The sequence below is a fragment of the Microcebus murinus genome, chromosome 13, assembly GCF_040939455.1.
Source record: "Microcebus murinus isolate Inina chromosome 13, M.murinus_Inina_mat1.0, whole genome shotgun sequence".
Lineage (NCBI taxonomy): Eukaryota > Metazoa > Chordata > Mammalia > Primates > Cheirogaleidae > Microcebus > Microcebus murinus.
The window spans coordinates 36056221-36080136 of NC_134116.1; the positions used below are offsets into that span (position 1 = coordinate 36056221).

Here is a 23916-nt window from a genome sequence, read left to right on the forward strand (position 1 = left end):
AATTCTTTTCATCAGTACAGGGAACATGCTCCAGAAGAAACCATTTCTTATTTGAAATATTACCGCCTCACCTGATCACCTTATTTTTAAAACTACCTATTCACCTAGTCACTGCGTTTCATTTCTTTCATAGGTCTTAACAATTTCAGAATTACTGTGTTTGTTCTCTGACTTTCAAACTGCTCCTCCATCCTCCCTCTTTGGAATGTAAGTTTCATGAGGGCAGGAACCTTGGCTGTTTTTGTCATCTCTGGGACATGGAACATAGCATGTACTTAAAGAAAACTTTTAAGTGATTGAATAACAGAACAAATGAATGAATGAATGAAAGATGTTAGATTATAAATCATGCATTTTTTTCCTACAGAGCCTAGAATAATTGGGCATTAAACTGTATTAATGAGAAGAATATATCAAAAAGAATGCAGAGGAAACGAAGTTAAAAGATTCTTCCCAGATGGCATTTATAAGGCAATGATGATGTTCACTCTCCTCTCTTACCATGAAAAAACTGAAATCATTACCTAACTCATGCACTTGAATATTTTGGTCATATCTCTCAGAAGTCATATTTCTCAAATGGCAGGAATAAGGGTCAGAATGGAGCCCAACTTTTGTGTTATGATAAAATCAACATGTAGTTCTAAAGTACATACGAAACATTCAACAACCCTTAGGCATCTAACAAGAGATTGCATCTAAGAATAAGGTAAGTAACAAGAATAAATTGATAGATCCAAGTGATGTTTGAGCTGGTGGGAACAGCAGAGAGCTAGTATTCTAAGCCCAATATTTTAAGCAGGTGAGAATGAGTCCAAGAAGGAAAGTGGCTTGCCCAAGTTATACAGATATTTATGAGTGCCTCTGGGAACTGTTGAGTACTATGGAAAGAGTGGAATCTAAAAGAAATTTATTTACTTTGGCCAGGTGGGGTGGCTCACACCTGTAATCTTAGCACTCTGGGAGGCTAAGGTGGGAGGATTGCTCAAGGTCAGGAGTTCGAAACCAGCCTGAGCAAGAGCGAGACACTGTCTCTACTAAAAATAGAAAGAAATTAATTGGACAACTAAAAACATATAGAAAAAATTAGCCGGGCATGGTGGCACATGCCTGTAGTCCCAGCTACTCAGCAGGCTGAGGAGGCAGGAGGATCACTTGAGCCCAGGAGTTTGAGGTTGCTGTGAGCTGGGCTGACGCCACTACACTCTATCCTGGACAACAGAGTGAGACTCTGTCTCAAAAAAAAAAAAAAGAAAGAAAGAAATTTATTTACTTTGTACCAAAGTAACCAGTAAATTCAGTAGGACAAAAAAATCAATATCCTTGTCAGTTTGCCATGATATAGACTAAACAGTCACTTCTTTTGCTAGATTTCTGAATCAAGCTGAGTAGGAAAATGTTCCAAACACTCACAAGTTTCTATCATAGTAAATTTTTCTATCATATCAAGTCAGAGACTACACCAAGAGTGATAGTGGGACCATCTCATCACTCATATCTAATTAGTTGAGCGATTGTAATTAAACAATTAAGGATGTACAGATTACTTCTTGAATAAATTCTTATTTCTTGGCTTTATTAAAAGAGGGAATACAATTTTAATAAGTTCAGTTTCTGAGAATGTGTCTTTTCTTTTGCTCTGTTAGAAGGATATTATCATGATGGAGCAATTAATTCTCTTTTAGAGACATCTTTTTATTAGTAATAGAATCAGGACCTAGTATTCCTAGATTTAGGTAATTGTGTCCAGGAAAAGTATGCCAATCACAATATAATTAATAGGCTGCAAAAAATGATATCTTCTAAATTGTTTTCAGAATCTGTCATTCCTCTAGTGAGAATAAACGCAGACATAATGAAGTGCTCTTGATGAATCAGACGCCCTTCTCTCTCCACTCCATATCCATGCTGTCTTTACAACAGCTTTTGGTTTGATTTAATACATTATTGTGGAAGAGAGGGCCCATTAAACAGCTATAGAAAAGTGAGAAATGTGTTCCTTTTAGGTTTTTATACTCTTAAAATAATATTCAGATGATTTTAATGACTACAAAAGCATTGAGATGTTAATATGCTTCATAAAAGGGAGGGATACCATTTCATCCATCCTTTTCTGCAGTGAATTTCAAGTCTAAGAAAATTATTTCTTTTGATCCACTCTGATAGCATGTAATAAAAGAACAATAAAACATATGGCTCAATTACCACTGCTTCTCATCAAGCATGAATTAATGAATATCAAATTATTATTAATTGTTTTTCCTGGCTTTCTCTCCAAAGGACAACAATTATATATTGCTGTATTTTGATAAGCATTTTGTGTTTAACACTTTGTGAACCAATCTCTTAGAGGAACAGATGCATGAAATTATTATACAGGAAAATAATTCTTTGAATTTATCAACATTCAGAAAATCCATGATCATATTTTAATATCTCTAGTTTATATCACTTTTTCACAACTGCCTTAAAACTTCTCTCCAATTCCACCCCACTCAGTGCTCCATAAGCCCCTTTTTATAAAAAGTTGTTTATAAAATGTGCATATAAAATAGTTTATAAGTTCAATTTCTCAATGTTAATAATACTAATTCCTCACATGATAACTGAATTTCCAATTCCTTCAGAAAAAGCTCATTAAAAATAAAAGCTATAGCTTAAGCAATGAAACAAATAAGTTAACCAGCATAGCAGAGAATATAATAAATTGTGATTACTGTAATGGACAAAATAAATGTTAGTGACTATTTATACACACTCCACAAAAAGATTCTATGTAACTGATAGTTTATTTGATTTTTATAAACCTTCTGTAAATATAAAGTGCTACATAATATGAATATATGCAATATGCTAAAGAACATGTCTTTGTAGTCCATAACCATCACTTCTCATAGATTACTTGTATACCCAGATTTTGAAATGCATGCAAAGAAAATTTAACCAATTATAATATGTAAACTATACATGTCATATGATTTTTCCTATTACCCATAAATCTGTTTCTGTTTTTAAAACATAGTTTCTAAACCCTATGTCCATGATTAAACTGAAGGATGACACTAAGGTTAAATTGTTTATATGTTCTAGCTAGTTCATTATGCTTAACAAACACATGTACAGATATGTTTCTAAGAAGCAACCTAACACTTGCTTTAGAGTCAGAGAATTTGAAGAGCAAAAAGGGACCTTAGAAATCATTTTGTTCGATGTCCTTCACATTACAAATTATGGCACAGAGATCTGGAAAGTTTAAATGATTTTTCTGAGGTCCATACAACTTTTTATGTTAACATCCTTTTGCCAAACTTTGTAAGAAAGTTTCTATTAGCATTTGTTTTGCAGATAAAGGAAGTATATCTTGCTTCCTTAACAGCTTGTCAGGATGTCAAATATGTCTGTGAATCCACATTCTCAGGAAAATAAAGGTGAGAAAATGAGAAACTTGGTTATAATGGAAACCGTGATGCACAGCCAACATACGGAGCAGGGGTGGACCTGGCTTGGATGACAATGCGCACTGCCTGTCAGGCGCATCATTCCTTTGACACTAGTAACTGGAACCATATGAACTTTTTATAGCTAAATCTAGCCAGATACCAGATGGTTCTTTTTATGTGTACCACCTTATAGAAGGCAATGAGATTATTTTTGCAATGGCGGAATTAATTTTATACAAGTTGATCTTCAATGTAAAAGCTTTTCTAGATTACATATTCTTAAAATAAAACTTTTAATTTTTCAACGAATGCTTTTCATATTGATTTCCATGTGCCAGAGTTATTGGATCCATTTTGCTGAAAAATGTAAAGAAAATAACAGTTAGTAATGCAAATTCAGTATAAAAACAAGCCAATCACTAAAATTTACAAAACAGTTATTCACCCAGCGGGTAGTAGTGGATTAAGGATTGCACTTATTCTTCTACTACAGAATTCATCACTGTGGCTATTAGTTATACTGTATATATGAAGTACCAGATGCCTGGTATGCATATTTATGAGGTGCCAAAGAGTCATATCTTGACGATGTATATGTACTATAAAAAATGCAATGCCTAAGGAGCATACATTGGCAAGGAGGAAGACATAAAGACTTTCAAGTCTTTTGGTAACAACACGCCCTAAGCCATGTCATGGACTTCTAGGAGACTACAAGTTTTAGAGCTACCACCATGCACATCAAGACCCCATGATATAATATTGGATCATGATAAGACTGCTAAATTAGAAAGAAAAAGTGAATATAAGAACTCTCTGGAGAAAGCAGAAAATAGAAGGGAAAGTATGCATATAATTAGGTTTATTCTTGTAATTGATTCTGCAGCCTGATGGAACGTGGGTTTCTGAATATTTTTCAGAGCATATTCCAGATGTAGTCTCCCAGTAGCTCATGAATATCACATTATTTGTCATTAAATTCCATACTGTGTATCCCACGTATGAATCCCAAATGTTCCTCTTTCATTCACTATACCAACAAGACATCAGGAAAAAACACCTTTCACACAGTACTGTTGACCACCTTTTCAATATCATTTTCTTTATTCTATTTACTTACTATTGAATCTACAAATAAAATATGGATACTGGCTTTTAAATATCAATCAAATTTTGTAGGACTTTATATTGCTAATTTACAGTATACTGTGCAACTCTTGTAAATCAGCCTTTAAACCCTTCATGCTTAGTTTATAGAAAATGTTAGTTAAAAATACAGGTCCTCAATGTTTTTTTCTCACATTATTTATGCTAATTAAGAGTTCAAGTTATAGTAACATTGGTCTTGAAGTGATAAAAAATACTTAGATGCTATGTTTAATACTGAATTATATAAAATTAACTAAAAATTTTCCATTTAAGAGTAACATTAAAAGGCATTTAGTGTAATAACCAAATTAAGTAAAAAATTATACAGTATTCAAGTGCAAGTATAAAAAGTTATTAACTGATATGGACTTCAATTTAAACAATTATTTAAGCAGAGAAGATCTAGTATTGTTTGGAAAAAATAAAAAAAAATTTTAAATAGGTGGTTTCTTTGCTTAATTGTATCTATGTCTGGTCTAATACCAGAAGACAATATAAAAATTGACTGACTTTATACCATTAAACAAAATATTACCATAGTATAAATATCTGCAGCCAAATTCTTAAAATATAATTAGTAAAATATTTTTACCTTATTTAAATATATAATTTTCAACAATACCAAATGCTCATTGATGTTAACAAAAGTGAAAGTTTCTTACAGAACATAACACTTACCCATCACTTTAGAGTAGCAAGGTTCACAGTGTATTGTCTGCCTATAAATCCAAATACTGTCACCTGCTTGTAGATTTTCCAAAGGCTGCTTGCATATTTCACACTAATGAAAAAAATAGATATATAAAGTTTATATTTTAGATGAAATCTAGATTGTTAGAGGAACAAAGATAGCCTTTTCAATTCATTCAGAACCATCCTCCAGAGCAACACTCAGATAGAGCCTCAAGAGAAATCACAAGTAAATGGAGAATGTGCTTGTTTCTAATTCATGTGCCAAATTTTTCAAATAAATTCTCACATCATCTCTCAGCCATGGAGGTACATTTCAGGGCATATATACCATTGAAGTTTTCTACTAAACTCACACTGGAGTAAATATAAATTTCCAAAAATTGGTTAGGCCAAAAACAAGATTACCACTCGATATTTCAAAAACAAAACAAAACAAAAATAAAAATTCACAAAGCTACATTTCTTGTTTGCTTACATAAGGGAGACCTATGCTGTCCAAGCACAACCTCGCTGAGTGAAATAAACTGCTGATCTTACAGGGTTTAGGGAGAAAGTTTGTTCTGAGTCATGCTGGTTACAGAGGCAGGAAAGGGTTGACCTCTGCTTTAGACCTATCTGCTGCTGATCATCTGACTTCTAAGCCTGCGGCTGTCACAGATTGGTTGACTTTCAGAAGCAAGTTCATTGAAACAAATGGTCATTGATCAATTGGACATATTCAAGTTGGTTCAGGTGGTTCTCTATTACCATGGCTATAGAATAATCAATCTTTTTCTAAAAGTGTGGGGATGTTTTTATTCTCAGTCATATTTTATTGGAATTATATTGAATATGGAAATAAATTATCTAAAATATAATTATATAAAATATAATGAAAATTACTTCTATTTACCAAAAGTAATAATCAGGGAAATTTTCTTGTTTTAGAAAATTTCCTGCATAATAATTTTAAACAAGTAAACACTAACTTTTGTTTGAGTATATTTTATAACCAAAAGAAAGTAACTTCATGTTCTCATAACTAAATAATTATATAATCTTCATATTGTATTTTTATATAGAATTCTATAAATTAGGCCCTAAAGTTGGATTTTTTTTTTCTCAAAATGAGCTACCACACTTCTGACTGATATGTGGTCCTGTTTGAAGGTTATTGGAAGAGAAGCAATCAGTTCACAAAGTATTACAGCTATTTGACTGAATTAGATAATTTGCATCAACTGTAGAATGTCAACACCAGAAAGGACCCATAGATTTGGGCAAATGGTTCTCAAATCTAACTGGCTGCATGTTGAATCTATTAGGTCATTAAATATGAAATGTCTGGTTTCAAATCAAACAAGAAGCAGTACAATTAATCAAGTATGTGCCCAAACTATCAACACAGTTTTGCCATCTTAACGGTAGCTTGTTTAAGCCAGCAGTGAAGAAGTCTGGAGAGTGAGTCACAATGAAATCACGAAAGCAGTCTTTCCACAGCTTGTTGAGAACTGAATATTTTTCCTTGCAAGAAGTGATCCAAAGCCTGGAAGACGTGGTAGTCAGTTGCTGCAAGGTCTGGTGAATACGGTGGATGACAGAGAGTTTCCAAGTCCAACTTCTACAATTTGAGCAGCGTTGTCTGTGGGACATGTGGTTGAGTATTGTCTTGCAAGAGGATTGGACTGTCTCTATTGACCAATCTTGGATGCTTAATCACAAGCATCCTCATCATTTCATCCAGTTGGTTGCAGTAGACATCCACTGTAATCAATTAACCAGGTTTCATGACGCTATAGTGCATAATACCAGCACTGGATCACCAAAAAAACACCATTAGCCTTTTTTGATGAATATTTGGTCTTGAACTGTGTTTCAGCACTTCATCTTTATCCAATCATGATGTCAAATGCTTGCAATTGTCAAAAAGATCCATTTTTCATCACACCTAACAGTATGGTATAGAAATGCTTCGCCCTTTTGTTTTGACAGCAAAGAAAGACAAGCTTTGAGACAATTTCTTTTCTGTGCTTGTTTAATTCATGCAGAACCCATCTATCTAGCATTTTTACCTTGCCCATTTTTTTCAAATGGTCCAATATTGTTGGAATAGCAACATCAAACTTGGGGCTAATTCACACGTAGATTAAGATGGATTCGCTTCCACTACAGTTTTCAGCTCGTCATTATCCACCTTGGTCTCAGGTCGCCCATGTGGCTCATTTTCAAGATTAAAATCACCAGAACAGAACTTCTCAAACCATGGATATACTGTGCATTCATTAGCCACATCCTTCCCAAACACTTCATTGATATTTTGAGCTAACTGCACTACATTGGTTCCATGATGGAACTCTTATTGGAAAATAACACGGATTTTTGACTTATCCATGGTTTCACAAAAATTGCTTGAAAAAATTGAAAGATAATCAGAATCCAAAACATGTGTTTGAAAGATTGAGGATGTACTTTCACAGTAAAAATAAAAGAAGAAATGTCAGAGATACCAACTATCAAACAATACTTAAGGAAATCAGATATTTCATACTTAATAACCTAGGCTTTTTTAAAAAAAAAAATAGCAATGCCCAGTACTCATCTCTGAGATTCATGATTTAATTAGGGCAAGTTCCAAAGATTTCATATTTTTCCTAATCTCTCCAGAGATTATTATGTGTAGCCAGAGTTGAGAACCATTGGTCTAGTCAACAACCTCATTTTACAGATAAGAAAACTGAGCCCAGCATAATTTAGATGATTGTCCAAAATCACACAGACACAGTTTCTGGCAGAGGCAACACTAGAACTCAGGTCTTCAGATTTCCAGTTTGGTACTTATGCAGTTACTCCAAACACTGTGATGTTGATCCACCCAATGTTATTGTGAGAATGAAAAGAAATAGCCTACGAAAGAACAAACTGAGAAGCAGTCTACTAATGGAAACTTTCTTATTATTTATTAAGCCACAATTAACTACAATTAATCATGCTCTCAAAAGCAGGCTGTGTTTCAAACTATTGTTAAACCCATCGTCCTAATTTCATGATGTAAGAACTGCCAGCTTTATTCTCAACAATTTATTTTCTTTTTTAAAATTTCATTACATATTTTATGTAATACATGATTTATTCAAGTGTTGCAAAAAAACTTGTATAAAAAGAACAAGTGTTTCTTTTTTCACAAATTTAAATCTTTAGGGTAAGAATGAATAAATGTGTCAGTAATCAACTCTAAGCCTAAAGCCAAGATAGTAATTACAAACCTTTGAGGTTTAGGCTGCAGAACTCTGGGAAATATTTAAGTAGTGAATTATTAATGTGGATGATAGTGTTTCTAAAAGCTTTAACTTCATCTCATGTATTCATTAAATAATTATTTTTATTCCAGTCATTATGCAATTTTATATTTAGTTAAGTGAAATAAACATATCCTTACCTTAAAGCAAGTAGAATGGCAGCAAATTTGTAATTCATCTAAAATCATTTTAGTTTCTACACCCAAGGGTTTTCGGCAATAAGTGCACATATCTCTTTCAATGACAGACCTATAGAGACATAAGCAATTAAAAATAAATTTGCCGTCATACAAAAGACCAATGTATTCCCTATAAAGTCCTGGGGAAATACGTTAATTTTGATGATACATTGGGAAATTGCACCAAAATCAAGGAAAGTTTGGGATTTACTTGTTCTAGTAATAGAATTGACTTTTCTAGTTACCTCAAAGTGATGACAAAGAATTAACATGAGGGAAATTTATTAAATTATTAATTCATCAGGAATCAAGAGCGCATCTGGACAGGACAAAGATGTTCAGTTTCCTAGTTAAACTAGGTCATAAGTACCCCCTGAAGCTAGAAGAGGATTTTTAATTATTAATTTACATATATATCATTTTACAGATTACATGGAAAATTATGCTGCAGATTAATATAAATTTTTAACTCTCAAAACATTCAATAGATCAAAAATAGAAATCCATTCAAGAATGTGTTGATAAACTCACAAATGATGGATCCGTAGTGCCTGCAGGGTCTAGAGTCACCCAAACACTCCCCTGGGTGTCACTGTGACTCAGGATAAAGGGATACCTATCATGACAAAATTTATTTTCTCCAGCAAGATATAACCGCACCAAAAATTGGTAAGAAAAAAGGAGTTCCATTATTTATTTTCAAAAAAATAATGTACAACAGTAAATAATCTCTGGCTGTGATCGGCAGAGTCCAAAATACCTTGGCTCACACCAGAGCCTTAAGAAAGGATTATTTTCATCTGGAAGATCTTAGGACTGTCTTAAATAACATCTTGCAAAATTGACTAGGGGGCATTAGCATGCAGTGCTAAAATTTCCAGAGTAGGATACATGATGGGGTGGTGAAATAAAAATAGCAAATACTTACATAGTGCTTAATATGTGTAGCGCATTTTGCCATGCACTTACTTTACTTATATAAACTCATTTATTCTTCACAACAACCCCAAGAAGCTGGTATTATTATTTTCATTATCATTTTATAGAAAAGGAAACTAAGGCACACAAGATAAGCAACTGGACAGTGTTAAGAAACCAGTGAGTAGAAGAGCCAGGATTTGAATGGAGACAGCGTGGTCCCAGAGCCCTCGTGCTGCCCACGAGGTCTATTGAGCTCACTTTGTTGAAGTAAGTTAGTCATACCCAGGAGCCACTAATCTATCATCAAGTCCAGGAGTAGAAGCAGAGAGGGGGGTGGAAATGAAAGAGAAGAGCAGGTTCTGAAGGGCCATAGAGAATGTGCAAAGGAAGTTGGACTTTATCCTGTAAAGTAGCAACCCACTTTAAATGGGATTAACGTACTCAGATAAGAACTGTGGGGATATCACCTACTTCACACACTACTCAACAGCAAAAGTTGCTTGATTGGTCTTATAAAGAATTGACTTTTGCACTGATGACTAAGAAACATTTCAAGGACCACTTTAGGAACAGGATTGAAATCCTTCATATCAACAGCAATACTTCTGTGAAGAGTATTTTCCTCCCTTCAGTTAACAATAAACATCTGAGCCCAGGGAATGCTCTATGTTGGTGTTGTCTTTATTGATATCATATGGCCAGTCAAAGATCTTTTCAAAGTATTATGAAAAACCTGGCTCTGTTTGTTATTGTTGTTATACAGTCAGTATTTGTAGTTCTAATGCTTATGTAGATGACTTTACTCCTCAAAGAAGTATGATTTAAGGGCAAGATACTCTGCAGAGAATTGCTAATGGGCAAAGTTTTGGAAAAGTGACAGGAAGAGGATATACTTTTGATGCCTACTTCACCCATGTTTCCCTTAGTAAATAGGACATAGGTTCGGTTTTTAAAAAAACATTTATTGAGTACATGTCCGGTGCCAATCACTGTGTTAGACACCCAGTCTACACACAAAAATAAGATACGTTTTTACCCTCAATGAGTCACATTGCCAGCTCGTGCTATAGAGAACCAGAGAACCATATTTGCGTTATGGCTTGTTTCCGGTAGTTGGGTTGCAATGCTAATTATTTATTTTTATTTGCTCCACTAGAAATCTGCAACCTTCACTCTAACGAGTGTCACCGAGGTGCCCCACTGAATATTCAATGGTAAAAGAGGAACACTGACAGCAAAAGCCTGGAATGGGGCCAGTTCGCCAGCTCTCAATCAATACTCATCATAACTTCACTCCTGGGAAGGGAGCTCGGGCCCGGACTGGGTGGTAGCAGCTGTTTGTAAGGTGAGCAGGCTTCAGACAACCGCAAGGAGGGAGGGCTGAGGGCACAGACCAGTGATGCAATGAAGCCTAAACGCTAATTATGTGGCAGTGCTAGGGACTCCTGGGAACCCCCAGCAGCAGAGAGGCTTGCCTGGGAGGCAGCTGGCAGGCACAGAAAGGTCCTTTGGTCTTTTGGTATAATGTGCACCAAAATCAGAGAGCAGAAACAGCCAGGAAGCCAAGGAAAAAAAATTCCTACATGCAGAAGGTGTTGTTAGTGCACTGTACTTTGTTCCGTCCATGCACATACAAAACAAGTGCTACCAAGAGAGCCATCGCCAAGCAAAAACGACAGCAAAAAAGTGTATATGTGTACACATATATATTTATGTATGGAAATAGAAACATACTCACCTATCTGAAGTTGAATAAACAGTTTGTATGTATTTTCCAGAGATATTCTCCTGATATCTATCCTTTGGTGATTTACTAGAAACAAACAAATATGGACACATGAAAATCAGGTTATTTTCCCATAGGCAGGTTAGGAAACACACTCACACTGCCTCATGCAGCCTTAATATTATTATTCTTTGTGTATGCTATAAGCCAGGATGATGTACTGACACCTTTTATTCTTTCATCTGTAGATGTAAGGATACACAAGACACCTCCAAGTTGACATATCTACCAAAGTCAACAGAGAGTAGGGTAAGGAAAAGTGTGAGCAGGAAAGAAGTCATTTTTTATAAAATTTACACTGCACTTCAGTTTTTTACTAAAAGAAAGCCATATTAGGGCAACATAGATAAAGGAAATCCACACAGCACAAGCAGGGCAAGCACCTACACAGCACTGTTCGCAGACAGAAACAGAGACTCTTGGACTTCTAGAGAAAGCTCTAGAAATTTTTATCTTTACTTGAAAATATCCAAGAAAGAATAATTTAGAACAAAAGCAAAAGAAGTATAATTTTTACAAAGTCCTTTCTTTTCCATTCTGTAGATTGTATCAGTTTTTAAAAGTCACTCTTGGCCGGGCGCTGTGGCTCACGCCTGTAATCCTAACTCTTGGGAGGCCGAGGCGGGAGGATTGCTCAAGGTCAGGAGTTCAAAACCAGCCTGAGCAAGAGCGAGACCCCGTCTCTACTATAAATAGAAAGAAATTAATTGGCCAACTGATATATATAGAAAAAATTAGCTGGGCATGGTGGCGCATGCCTGTAGTCCCAGCTACTCGGGAGGCTGAGGCAGGAGGATCACTCGAGCCCAGGAGTTTGAGGTTGCTGTGGGCTAGGCTGACGCCACGGCACTCACTCTAGCCTGGACAACAAAACGAGACTCTGTCTCAAAAAAAAAAAAAAAAAAAAAAAAAAAGTCACTCTTGCCCGGAGACAAATGGAATCTGTGATGCACTAACCAGCTGGCTGCTCATAATCGCTTCCCAAGTACCTGTGCTACCTGGGGGTCTGCAGGAATGAAAGCAATGTGTTTCTTTTATTTCATACAGGGAGTGATTACTCCATGGCCCTCACTTGGGATTTTTTAATGAGAACCTTCTCTCTCCCTCCAAATTGTCTGTAGGCAGACTGCTGTCAGAACTAAAATCTATTTCACGGAACACATAACCCCACAATGCTAAATAAGGGTTTGCACAGATTGATGCACGATGCATATAGCATTGCTCTCATTTTATTAATGAGGAAACTGAGACTTGAAGAGTAACTTCACCAAGGCTACATGGTTAGGAAATGACAAACAAGGATTCAACCCCCAATCTGATTCTAGGGACTATCTATTACACTGCACTGCCTGGCAGTATAGATTTTAGGGAAGTTAGAGATGTTTGAGTTGCACCACCATCCCCACGAGGTTAAGGTATGGAAGGCAGCCAATCCTTCCAGAGTTTTCTGGCCCACAAACTATTGGCTTGATATGCCACATTATTAACACTACCTTTAACAGTGATGGTTCTGAAACGTGAAAGTGCATGAGGAACATGTGAAGAGTTTGTTAAAACACAGATTACTGGGCTCCACCTGCTGAGTTTCTAATTCAACAGGTCTGGGGTGAGGCCAAAGAATTTTCATTTCTAACAAGGTTCCAGGTGCTGCTGCTGGCCCAGAGACCAAACTTTTGCACAGACTTACTGTTCCATATGTGTACATGATACGCATATACATATATACATTGAAAATGGTTTTTAAAAATAAACTGTAAACCGGGCGTGGTGGCTCATGCCTGTAATCCTAGCACTCTGAGAGGCCGAGGCGGGCGGACCGCTCAAGGTCAGAAGTTCAAAACCTGCCTGAGCAAGACCCTGTCTCTACTAAAAATAGAAATTAATCGACCAACTAAAAATATATATACAAAAAATTAGCCGGGCATGGTGGCGCATGCCTGTAGTCCCAGCTACTCGAGAGGTTGAGGCAGGAGGATTGCTTCAGCCCAGGAGATTGAGGTTGCTGTGAGCTAGGCTGATGCCACAGCACTCACTCTAGCCTGGGCACAAAGTGAAACTCTGTCTCAAAATAAATAAATAAATAAATAAAAATAAAAAAATAAACTATAGTCAATAGAGTTAAACAATTCAAGTATGCTTTAGTCTTGGCATTTCCATGAAACAAGTTAATATTCTTTTATTCAACCATTCAATAAATCAAAAAATCTAGAGTACTATGTTTTATAAAATATTCCTGATACTAAAAAAATCATTTCTTTAAAAATCAATATTGTAGTTTGGCATTAGTTCCCATGAGACATTTCTTTAAAAAGCAAAGTGTATTGATGTGATATCTTATAGAGGTAACAAGGTATAAGAGAGATTATTATGTAAATATAGAATAAATGTCTATTTTTTTAATTCTATTTGTGAATATTTGGTATCTTGCCTTCACTATAATATTATTTTGATACTACTTATCTACTTATCAATTTCTTCCAGATTTAGTAACTACGTGTTATTTTAAAATTTATTTTGAAATGGTTTATCTTTTAGTTTAATTATAAGACAATAGCAATCACTGACTTGAACATACCATAGCGTGAAAATTAGATTAAGGAGAAAAAATCAATCTTGAGGTTACATTTTACAAGGTATATTATGCTTGGGTTTGAGAAACCTTTTTTTGGAAGGCTGCTCACCTCCTGACATGTATTGAATTTCCTGGAGGCCCCTCAGGGTCGCCTTCCACACAGAAGCCTCCCTGGATATGCTGCTCTTAGGCCTCTTTGAAATGGGCTCTGATTAACAATGGGTCACGTATATCCACATTTGTGCACCCCGCTGTTATACTACCCCACAATTAGGCCAATCCTTGTCTTTATACTCCTCAAAAACCAAATGTAGTTTGAATCCCTGACCTTGGTTGACATTTTCCTCAACATCCATCACTCCAAACTGCATATTTTGTGGGACTTTAACTCCCTGTTATTTGGGCCAGCTTACATTTACTCAAAGTTGTACCCCTCATTTCAGATTGGAGGTAAAGAACCAGTTGAAAGAACCAGTTAATCAAAGTGGGCTTCCAAACCAGTACAGGAATAGTTGTGTAATTTTACAAAGCTTATTACAACCATCTATGAAAGGATGGCCTTGGTAACAAAATGACAGAAAAATTGCCTAATCCACAGTCTCTCAATTGTGGCTAAGATCAATCATATGAGCTCTCTTGCTAACAGGCACCCAACATCTGAAAAGAGCTGAGTAGACAGAAAGAAAACGTAAATCCTTCTCTTCTACATTCACCAGATCTATAGATTAAACTGCTCTTGAGGGTTTGCTTAACAGCCTTGAAGAATTCCTGAGTGAACAGCGGGGGTGTGAGCTTCAGGCCTCATTTCCTGTCCAAAACCATATCTCAAGGGCAAGATCATTGACAAGATCATATGCCCAGTGATAAGCCTGTCTCCAAGAGAAGGGAAAAGGGGAGAAGCCAACTCTTTGACATCTCACAGTTGCTTCTGTTATCAACTGACAACAATCGCTGTTGTTTTTCTCTCTTTTGCTTTGTCCACATAAAAACAACAAGCCTCTTGGCCTCCAAGTGGGCACCTCCCTTCTTTTTCTTTGAGGTGCCATGCCATCTCTCATATCTCTCTCTTTCTCCCTCTCTTTTGTTTCTCTCTCATTCTCACTCTCTTTCTCTCCCTCTCTATGTCTTTGTTTCTAAGAAAGCAAAATAAACTTTTTACATCTTTATATCCTAAACTTTGTTTGAGAAATCTTTTTCCACCCATGCCGAATTTCCACTCTAACAAGTTATATATGTTTGTATGAGAACTTTCAAATGGAAATCTTGTTATGTACACATGCGTGATGTTACAATGTTATTGAGTCCATCCAATGAGTACAATTGGATAATATCCAAAATATGATAAAAAATTACACACCTAGAACTCAATATCTTACATGGTTTTCTCTTTGAAAGAAGCAGACCCTAAAGTACATAAATAACATGTCTTAACACAGATCATTTCAAAATTATTAAAGAAAGCAAAATATTTGAAAAAAATTTGCAATACCTATTCTCCACGTAAGTCCTTGTGTATACAACAGTATCCTTTGGTCCTGCATGCCTGATTCCGGCATTAGAGCTGTAACACAAACCATTTTATTTCATGTTTAAAGTTAATTTATAAGGATAATAAACATGACAAGGCATTTTCTCATTCAATGCAAAAACTAATGCTTGTATATTCCTTCTAAACTATAATTGCTGAAATATAAATGTTTAGGTGGTATTAATCCACTTCTGTAATTTCTTTATGTCTCCCATTTTGTTCTTAACTCTCATTTTCTTGGCCTACTTCCCAAGTATTATTATGAAAATTAGTCACTCAGTAAATCTGTTGTACAGCATGAATTTTATTTTAAATATTTGTGTGATAGGTTATAATGTCTGTTTCCCTGACATCTCATTTCAAACTTTCCCCATAAACATCAAACAAAAAGTGGGCCTTAATTAGCTATCATGACAACATCTGATTTAATGAAACCTTTAGATCTACCTAAGGAATGTCACCAGTGTCACAATCGTGCTTTTTTTAAATCATAGACTTTTTAAGGAACAAAAATCACATTTTACATTTTCCTTTGTAGTCACAATAATGACTCAGTTGCTAACTCAACACTTTTGTATAAGGCTGCTTATATATAGCCCCAGATAAAATCAGAAATTTCTGCATTTTAAAGGAAGGGTCAGGTTGGTTGGCAGATAATTTTTAAAAACAGGGAGAATAGTCTTGCCATTTGTTTTGTAATTGACTACAGTACCTGAGGTTGTTCCTGGCTTCATAAGAATAGGCAGAAGCTCTTGTGGACTGGTTGTGAAGAGCGCTAGTGAATCCATTGACGTGGCCATCTGGCCTGAGAAAGCAAACACAAGTATAAGATGCTTAAAATCAAGGCCACTTAGAAGCTTTTTTGCTTCCTTAAAATTCTTCTCGATTAACATTATTTTACATACAGTGAACCTCTTTATGTTTGCCTGGTTTCTGCACAGATAACACAAATAGAACACATGTACTATTTTACTCCTTCCACAGAAACCTCTGTCTTACATTTAAGAATAATCTACATGTGCCATATTATCTAATACTGTCCTTTCTATCAAGGACAGAAACCACCTGAAATTGGTTCCTATAACATTTTTCATATCAGCAATTCAATTTTAGAAAGTTTCTCATGTACAATATATCTGAGAGTTTATCAATTTAATGAAAATGATCCAGAGGTTACTTTGAGAAATTCCAGTTTCCATTTTGTTTTTAATGGAAGGCAGTACTTTGAAGATTGCAAAAGAACTCTGACCTAGATTTCTGATAATCTAAAAATGTCACTATGCTTAACAAAGTGTAGGCATATTTGCTCTTTCCTATGGAAGAGAGGAAATTCTTAATGCAAGAATAGTGGAAATTTCAGCTCTTTTTCCTCCTCCATGTTAGTTAACTCTGGCATAGGAGAGACATGAAAACCTAAAAAAGACCTTAGATCTTTACTAAGCTTTGTGATTTTCAAACAGGATGTTCTATCCATTTCCAGATAGCTCTTAAAGAGGCTATCTTGTTCACATATTATTGCTAGCATACAGAAAATCATCTTCTGGTTTTAAGGCAGATGTTTCACAAAACATACAGCATACAGCTTAATATAAACATTATATTAAGTAATGAGAAGGTGAAATTAACATTAGAAGTTTTTCTAATACTATTAGACTATGTCATCCCAGGAATAATAAACCTAAGTAGAAATTGTTTGAAAATATTCAAATCATATAATATACAATATAAACACAACTTTAACAAATAGATAGCTTCAAAGGACTGAGGTTATCAATGAGTTTGAAATGTATTTGCATCATTCCCAGCAACATAAAATTCATAATTCAAAAACAGGATGGGGAAATGATTTGCATAATTCTAAAACAGGAGGGGGAAATGATTTGCAAATAGTACTGTTATGGACTGGATTGTGTCCCTTCAAAATTCATATATTGAAGCCCTAACCCTCAATGTGATTATATTTGGAGATAGGATCTATAAAGAGGTAATAAAGGTTAAGTGAAGTTATGAGGGTAGGGCCTTAATCTGATAGAACTGGTATCCCCGTAACAAGAGGAAGAGATACCAGAGATCTCTTTCCTTTCATGCACAGAGGAAAGCCCACGTGAGCATGCAGCAAGGAGGCAGCCGTTTGCAAGCCAAGAAGAGGTCTCACCAGAAACCAATCCTGACAGCACTGATCTTGGACTTTCAGCCTCCAGAACGGTGAGAAAATAAATTTCTGTTGTTTAAGTTACTCAGTCTGTAATATTTTGTTATGGAAGCCCAAGCAGACTAATAAAAGTACCATTTCCTGATTGTATTTGTAATGAGATTAATGACAATTCCTTCATGAAAGATTTAATTTTTATAATTGTGAACAAAAACCAAATGTTAGGTTTAGAATGTGGGACAACAAAATCTTTGATGGATTTTGCATCTCATGTAGGTTTTGAGGATGATAATTTTTTTAAAAAAAAAATAAATCTTTATTTCGGAGTAATTTTAAATGTTCAGAAAAATTTCAGAGATAGTATGGAGAGTCCCTGTATAACCTTCATGCAGCTCCCCTTAAGGCTAATATCTTCCATAATCATAATACATTTGTTAAAACTAAGGAATTAATGTTTGTACCATACTATGAACCAAACTACAGACTTTATTCATATTTCACTGGTTTTTCCATTGTTGCCTTTTCTCCTGCATAATCATTATGTCTCTTTAGTCTCCAAAGGTCTATGATAGTTGCTAAGTCTTTCTTTGTTTTTAGTCAGATGGTGATAGATTTTATTTAATACAAAGAAAATTCTGTCTTTTTTTTTTTTTTTTTTTTGAGACAGAGTCTCACTCTGTTGCTCAGGCTAGAGTGCCGGGGCATCAGCCTAGCTCACAGCAACCTCAAACTCCTGGGCTCAAGCAATCCTTTTGCCTCAGCCTCCTGAGGAGCTAGGACTACAGGCATGCACCACCATGCCTGGCTAATTTTTCTATATATTTTCAGTTGGTCAATTAATTTCTTTCTAATTTTAGTAGAGATGGGGTCTCGCTCTTGCTCAGGCTGGTTTCGAATCCCTGACCTTGAGTAATCCGCCTGCCTCTGCCTCCCAGAGTGCTAGGATTACAGGCGTGAGCCACTGCGCCTGGCCGAAAATTCTGTCTTAATGACAATAAGCAGTAACACTAATTTTTTTGTTATTTAGAACCATAGAAATAGAGTTGGAGAGACAACACTTTGGCAACCAATAAAACAATCTTCACTGCTTCCTAAAATGCCATTGGATCCCACATCCCAATATACTGATTTAATTGATTGGGATACAGTTTAGGCACTAGAAACCTTTAAACTTCTCCAGTGAGTCTCACATGCAGTCAAGGTTGAGAACAACTGCTTTAGAGGTTGTTAATCCTAACATCTAACTCAGAACTGATTCACAAAGTGTAGGCCCTGGAACAGCTGGTGATTCCAATGTATACAAAATTTGGGAATCAGTGCGATAGAGGAACCTCTGCCAAAGTATTTCTCTCAAATGCCTTGAATAATTTTTGTAAAGAACACATGGTCCACGATGTTTGTCACTCGGCAGCTTTATTGTTAGAAAGTTATCCTCCATCGAAACAAATTGCTGATGGTGGTCACAGTTTTGTTTCTTAATTAAACAACAACTCTACAAATCCAAATCCAAACATTGTATTGGATCTTATAGAATTCCACATGGAATTACACTTGAGAAAATATTTCCTGCAGTGGAAATTCACCTTGAAAATTTAGCTGCCTGAGAGGCCCTCATATACTGCTTGTGAAAATAGATTAATAAAATGATGTGGCTGCTTTGAAAAATAGTCTGGTAGTTCCTCAAATGGTTAAACAAAGAATTACTATGTGATCCAATAATCTCACTCCTAGGCATATATCCAAGAGAAATGGAAACATATTTTCATGCAGAAACATGTATACGAATGTTCATAGCAGCATTATTCATAATAGTGAATTATAAGCCAATAGTGGAAACAATCCAAATACCCATCAACTAATGAAAAGATAAACAAAATTCCCTGGCTACTTTATATGACTTTAAAAGTATTACATGTCCTTGAAATCTGTGAAATGGCTCTATGAAATTTATTTTATTCACAATCACTAATTGTTTAGTTTAGGGAAAGACTCCATCATTTAGAATTGAAATAAAAACATTTAAAGTTATTCCTAATAAGTCAAATTAGAAAACATGTATTTGCCTGGGCATCTAATTATAACATAAAGTGAATATATTCATAAAGTGAATCAAATTTCAATTTAGCAGATTGGCCCAAGACTCTGATCTTTCTAATATGATTCTTTCGAGACCTTGACAAGCTAAAGTAAGCTGAAGTTATGAGAATTTGGAAACAGGGAAGCAGTAAAAATTCTGGGTTATCAAACAAATTCACAGTAGAGAATAAGGAAGCCAATAAGTAAAGTAAAGGGGAGGAGAAAGAGAAAGAGAAAGACAGGCAGAAGCCAGCAGTCAGGAAGTAGCTGAGTTACATTAATGACAAAGAACTAGGGTTAATTTCTAAGGATTCCTGACAAAATTTCTTTTCATCAAGAATGAACAATTCAGACCTCTCAGAGGCCCTGCCATGCCACCATTTCTGCTTTTAAATTTCCGTGAAATTCCATTTCTTCATTAATCCCTCCAATAAAATCCCATTTCATTAACAAGCTCATCTGAAACTGAAGCACCTCTCAAATCATATTAAATGGGAAGTTCCTTAATTATAATAATTTACTTGTAATATTTTTTTTTTTTTTTTTACCTCAGTCACTTCCAAATAGTATTTGAATGAAGTTGGTTAACTATAAGCCCAGGCCTAGTCCCAAAATAGTAGATATGTTTCCAGGATAAGCTGATCCTACTGAAAATTTATTCTCTCTCATTTTATCAAAGACATTTTTTCAAAAACATTTATCAAAGACATCAAAAAGGAAAACAGAAGATGATTTGGGAAATTAAGGAAACAAAGAGACTATCTACCTGTTAGATTCAAGAACCTTTTTTAGACATGATATTTGGGGAAAAAAGTGAGCTGGCACTTTTCTAGCTTTTCTATTCTCTAAAGACAATATCAACAATATCATTTCTTTACATAAATAAAACTAACAGAAAAGGCAGCTGTACCTTAGGAAGGAAAAATTCAAAATTATTATTTTTAAGGTTCCCCCATATGTGGGGTAAGAATTACTAAACATGGAAAAGTTATTCTTTCTGAATTTAAACAGTCTGTAACAACAATGAAGTATAGCTTTTATCCTAACCTTCCTTGTAATGGCAAACACAGTACAACAGTTTTAAAACCATTATACCCTGTGGTGTAAAGAAGTTTCAAAATTAGGTACGGTTTTGTAGCTGTGATGAATTTGTGCATTCTTTTAGCACTAGGTATCCAAGGAAGAGATTCTCAGAGTGCTTTATGCACTGCAGAAAACCTACCAAGCAACAGTAAGTAAAAATAAATCTTCACAGCCCCCAAAAAAGGCATCTATGGTGCCTTTTACACCAAGCAATAGAACAGCAGGTCTTGAATCAGAAATTCTAACAGAATTAGAATTTGGTTAATTTTTTCTATATATTAAGTACCCTGTACCATAATTTTTTTATATTCAGATGGTACTTATATTTAAATACCATAATACATTTCAACTCCCCAGAAAATCTTCTGAAGTCACACAATTTATGCAGGTACCTAGAGAACACGTAAGAAATAAAGTAAATTATAACAAATTTTACCTTTCATTCTTATTTTCAGACACATGAGAATTTACTTTAATCAAATTGTCCAGGTCCTGGTCTCTGGAAAAAAAGAAATATATATATATATGATTTAGTTACAACATAATTTTAGGAAATAAGCAAATAGTAAAAAAAAAAAAAAACCTTAAAAATCAGTACATAATATTCAACACAGTCACTTGCAGCCTATAAGGATATAGGAGATGGAAACCTGACATTGAGCTATTTGATCCATATAATTCATGGATCAAACATGAAAGTGTGGATTGTGTTCTGAGAGAGAAATGCTAAATTAACTCTTTGAAAGGTTGGGGAAATCTGGTCTGAAAAGAAACCACTGATTTGTATTCACACTTGGCTAACATTTAATGAGTACTAACTCTGTGCCACAAAGTACTAACTATGGATTTTCACATGAATTATCTGATTCAGATCCCTCAAAATCCTGCAGGACAACATCTGGAGCTCAGAAGGGCCACCTATGTGAATTTTCCCATGCCAATTAACTAATTTATGAAACATTCAAGATTTGAGGCTGTACTTGGAGATTTCATTCAGGCTTTCGAGATAACAGGAACATGGGAAATTGACTCAAACTTTGAATAAGCAATTCATAATGTGCAGGATAAATGCAGTGATCGGATTCTTAAATCCTGGGCTGCATTAATGACTTGATACTTTTTTATGAGATACAAGGTCCTCTGGTATGTTATTTATATATTGGTTATTAATATACTAAGTATAACACTCATAATTCACCTTCTTTTTTCTTTTTTGAGGAATTTGGAAAAGCCTTTGCCAATTTGGTAGGAGCATTGTTTAGGTACCACAAATAATAAACCATATTATTTGTTGTTTCATAAAATTTTTCTTATTTTATTACACAATATCATATAGCAAGTTTGGTACAGTGGTTTATAAGATTTAAATCTGAAAAATTTGTACTAACATTTAAAGCAAAATACAAAGTTCCGGTTTATAAAAAATCCAAAATGTGTATTTACTTTGCTTATTCATTCTGATTGATGTCACCAGCTATTTTTGAAGACCTGATAAAAGAAGCTCAGACTGCTCATAACCTTTCTAAGTTAAAGGATATAAAAATAAATTTTTGTTCTTTAATCAAGACCAAATCTATTGCGTGTCTTTTACACTGTAGCAGAAGATGAAGAACTGTGAGTCAAAGTGTGAAAAATAGATTTTTATAGAAGGCCAGCCAAATGCCGCAGGGTTGAGCAAAGGCTTGATTCCAAACCCTTTCCACGGCAGTTGCAGTGGAAGGAAAACCTTATCATTTTGTACATTTATGAACAGTTGGAATTAATTCTAAGAAAATCATCAATTCTCTATAAATACAGAAAATTACTAAAGAGCAAATTGTTACTAACCATTGCAACTAATAATGTTTTAAAATATACATTTCAAAATATTTGGGGGGAAATATGCATTTTGTATGAGGTAAAGCCATGAGATCATTTTTGAGCATAAGAATTTATCCATGTTATAATAGTGTAATTTATTTCCCACTGTCACTTTAAGGACTATAACACTCCTTTACAAAGCAAGTAAAGGAAAAACAAATAGATATTCTGGGAATCCAGGAATTATATCTGTTATTATGCCACTTTTTCTAGAATAAGCTCTGCATGAGAGAAAGTTATTAGCTCTCACCTAACTGTTCTTCCTCTCTTATGTGGGTGTGGGGGTATTTATTAATAGGAGGCAATATGTTCCTCTATAGATGGCTAACTTTAATTGCTTTTGTAGAGTATCAAACACATTTACAAAATTAAGAGGCCCCACATAAAAAGTTTGCTATGGTATTTCTTTTATGGCAGGAACTAAATCTTAGGCATTAGGTTTTCGTTATTATAAAAAGCAATATCTTTCTGAGAATATAGAGAATATAGTGAGAGAACTGGCATAATTCTTCAACTTACTGACATAGCAAAATGGGCCCAACTGTATATATCTTTATACATTTTTATAATTCTTTTCAACTAGGGATTATTAAATATTTTAAAGAAATTAACAAGTCCATAGAGAAGTTGGGCAATTTAGGTATTTTAAATATAAGATGTGACCAAGAATTTCAGTGGCTCTAAATCATTATAGTTCATTGAGATTATGTCATGAGCAAAAGACAGCAATTGGCTCAAGCAAGGAGAGCAGTCATAAGAAATCAGATTCCTTCCATCTGGTTTCATTCATGGGGGCCCAGAATGTTAAAGCTGGATGGCAATAGACTAATCTAGGCAAACTATCACAAGGCATTGATTAGTTTGAGATTTAGCCTTTAATTTGCAGTATGTTTGTTAAACACCTAATATATGCTAGACACTGTGCTATGCACTATAGATAAAGAAATAAACAAGACAGACCTAGTCCTTACCCTTATAATAGTCAAAGAGGGATGATCAAACAATATATCCTTCTAAGAGACCAATGCTATGGGACAGAAAAGATGGGAGAGCCTGAGAACATCTAGAAGAAGTACCTGATGCAGACATGGTAGCTTGGGGGGTTTCCAAAAACCTGAGAGATGTACACCTAAGCTGATACCTGAAGGATGTCCATGCAATGAACAAGGAGTGAAGAGTGTGTAAGTTAGAGGGTGTGTGGG

General features: G+C 35.0%; 1 protein-coding gene across 3 annotated transcripts in view; it reads right to left on the minus strand.

Moving 5' to 3' along the window:
- Nucleotides 1-2457: 2457 nt before the first annotated feature.
- The window catches only part of SCEL (sciellin), a 121129-nt gene continuing 99670 nt past the window's right edge, over nucleotides 2458-23916 (minus strand). For 2 of the 3 annotated variants that reach the window (XM_020290304.2, XM_020290298.2), the window contains exons 28-34: nucleotides 21291-21353; nucleotides 16256-16348; nucleotides 15505-15576; nucleotides 11396-11470; nucleotides 8698-8806; nucleotides 5268-5370; nucleotides 2458-3797 (exon numbers count right to left, since the gene is read on the minus strand). In XM_020290304.2, the coding sequence (XP_020145893.2) occupies nucleotides 3781-3797; nucleotides 5268-5370; nucleotides 8698-8806; nucleotides 11396-11470; nucleotides 15505-15576; nucleotides 16256-16348; nucleotides 21291-21353 (532 nt within the window). In that variant the 3' untranslated portion in view covers nucleotides 2458-3780. The remainder of the gene's footprint in view (nucleotides 3798-5267; nucleotides 5371-8697; nucleotides 8807-11395; nucleotides 11471-15504; nucleotides 15577-16255; nucleotides 16349-21290; nucleotides 21354-23916) is intronic. The other variant, XM_076009351.1, reaches the window with a different exon arrangement.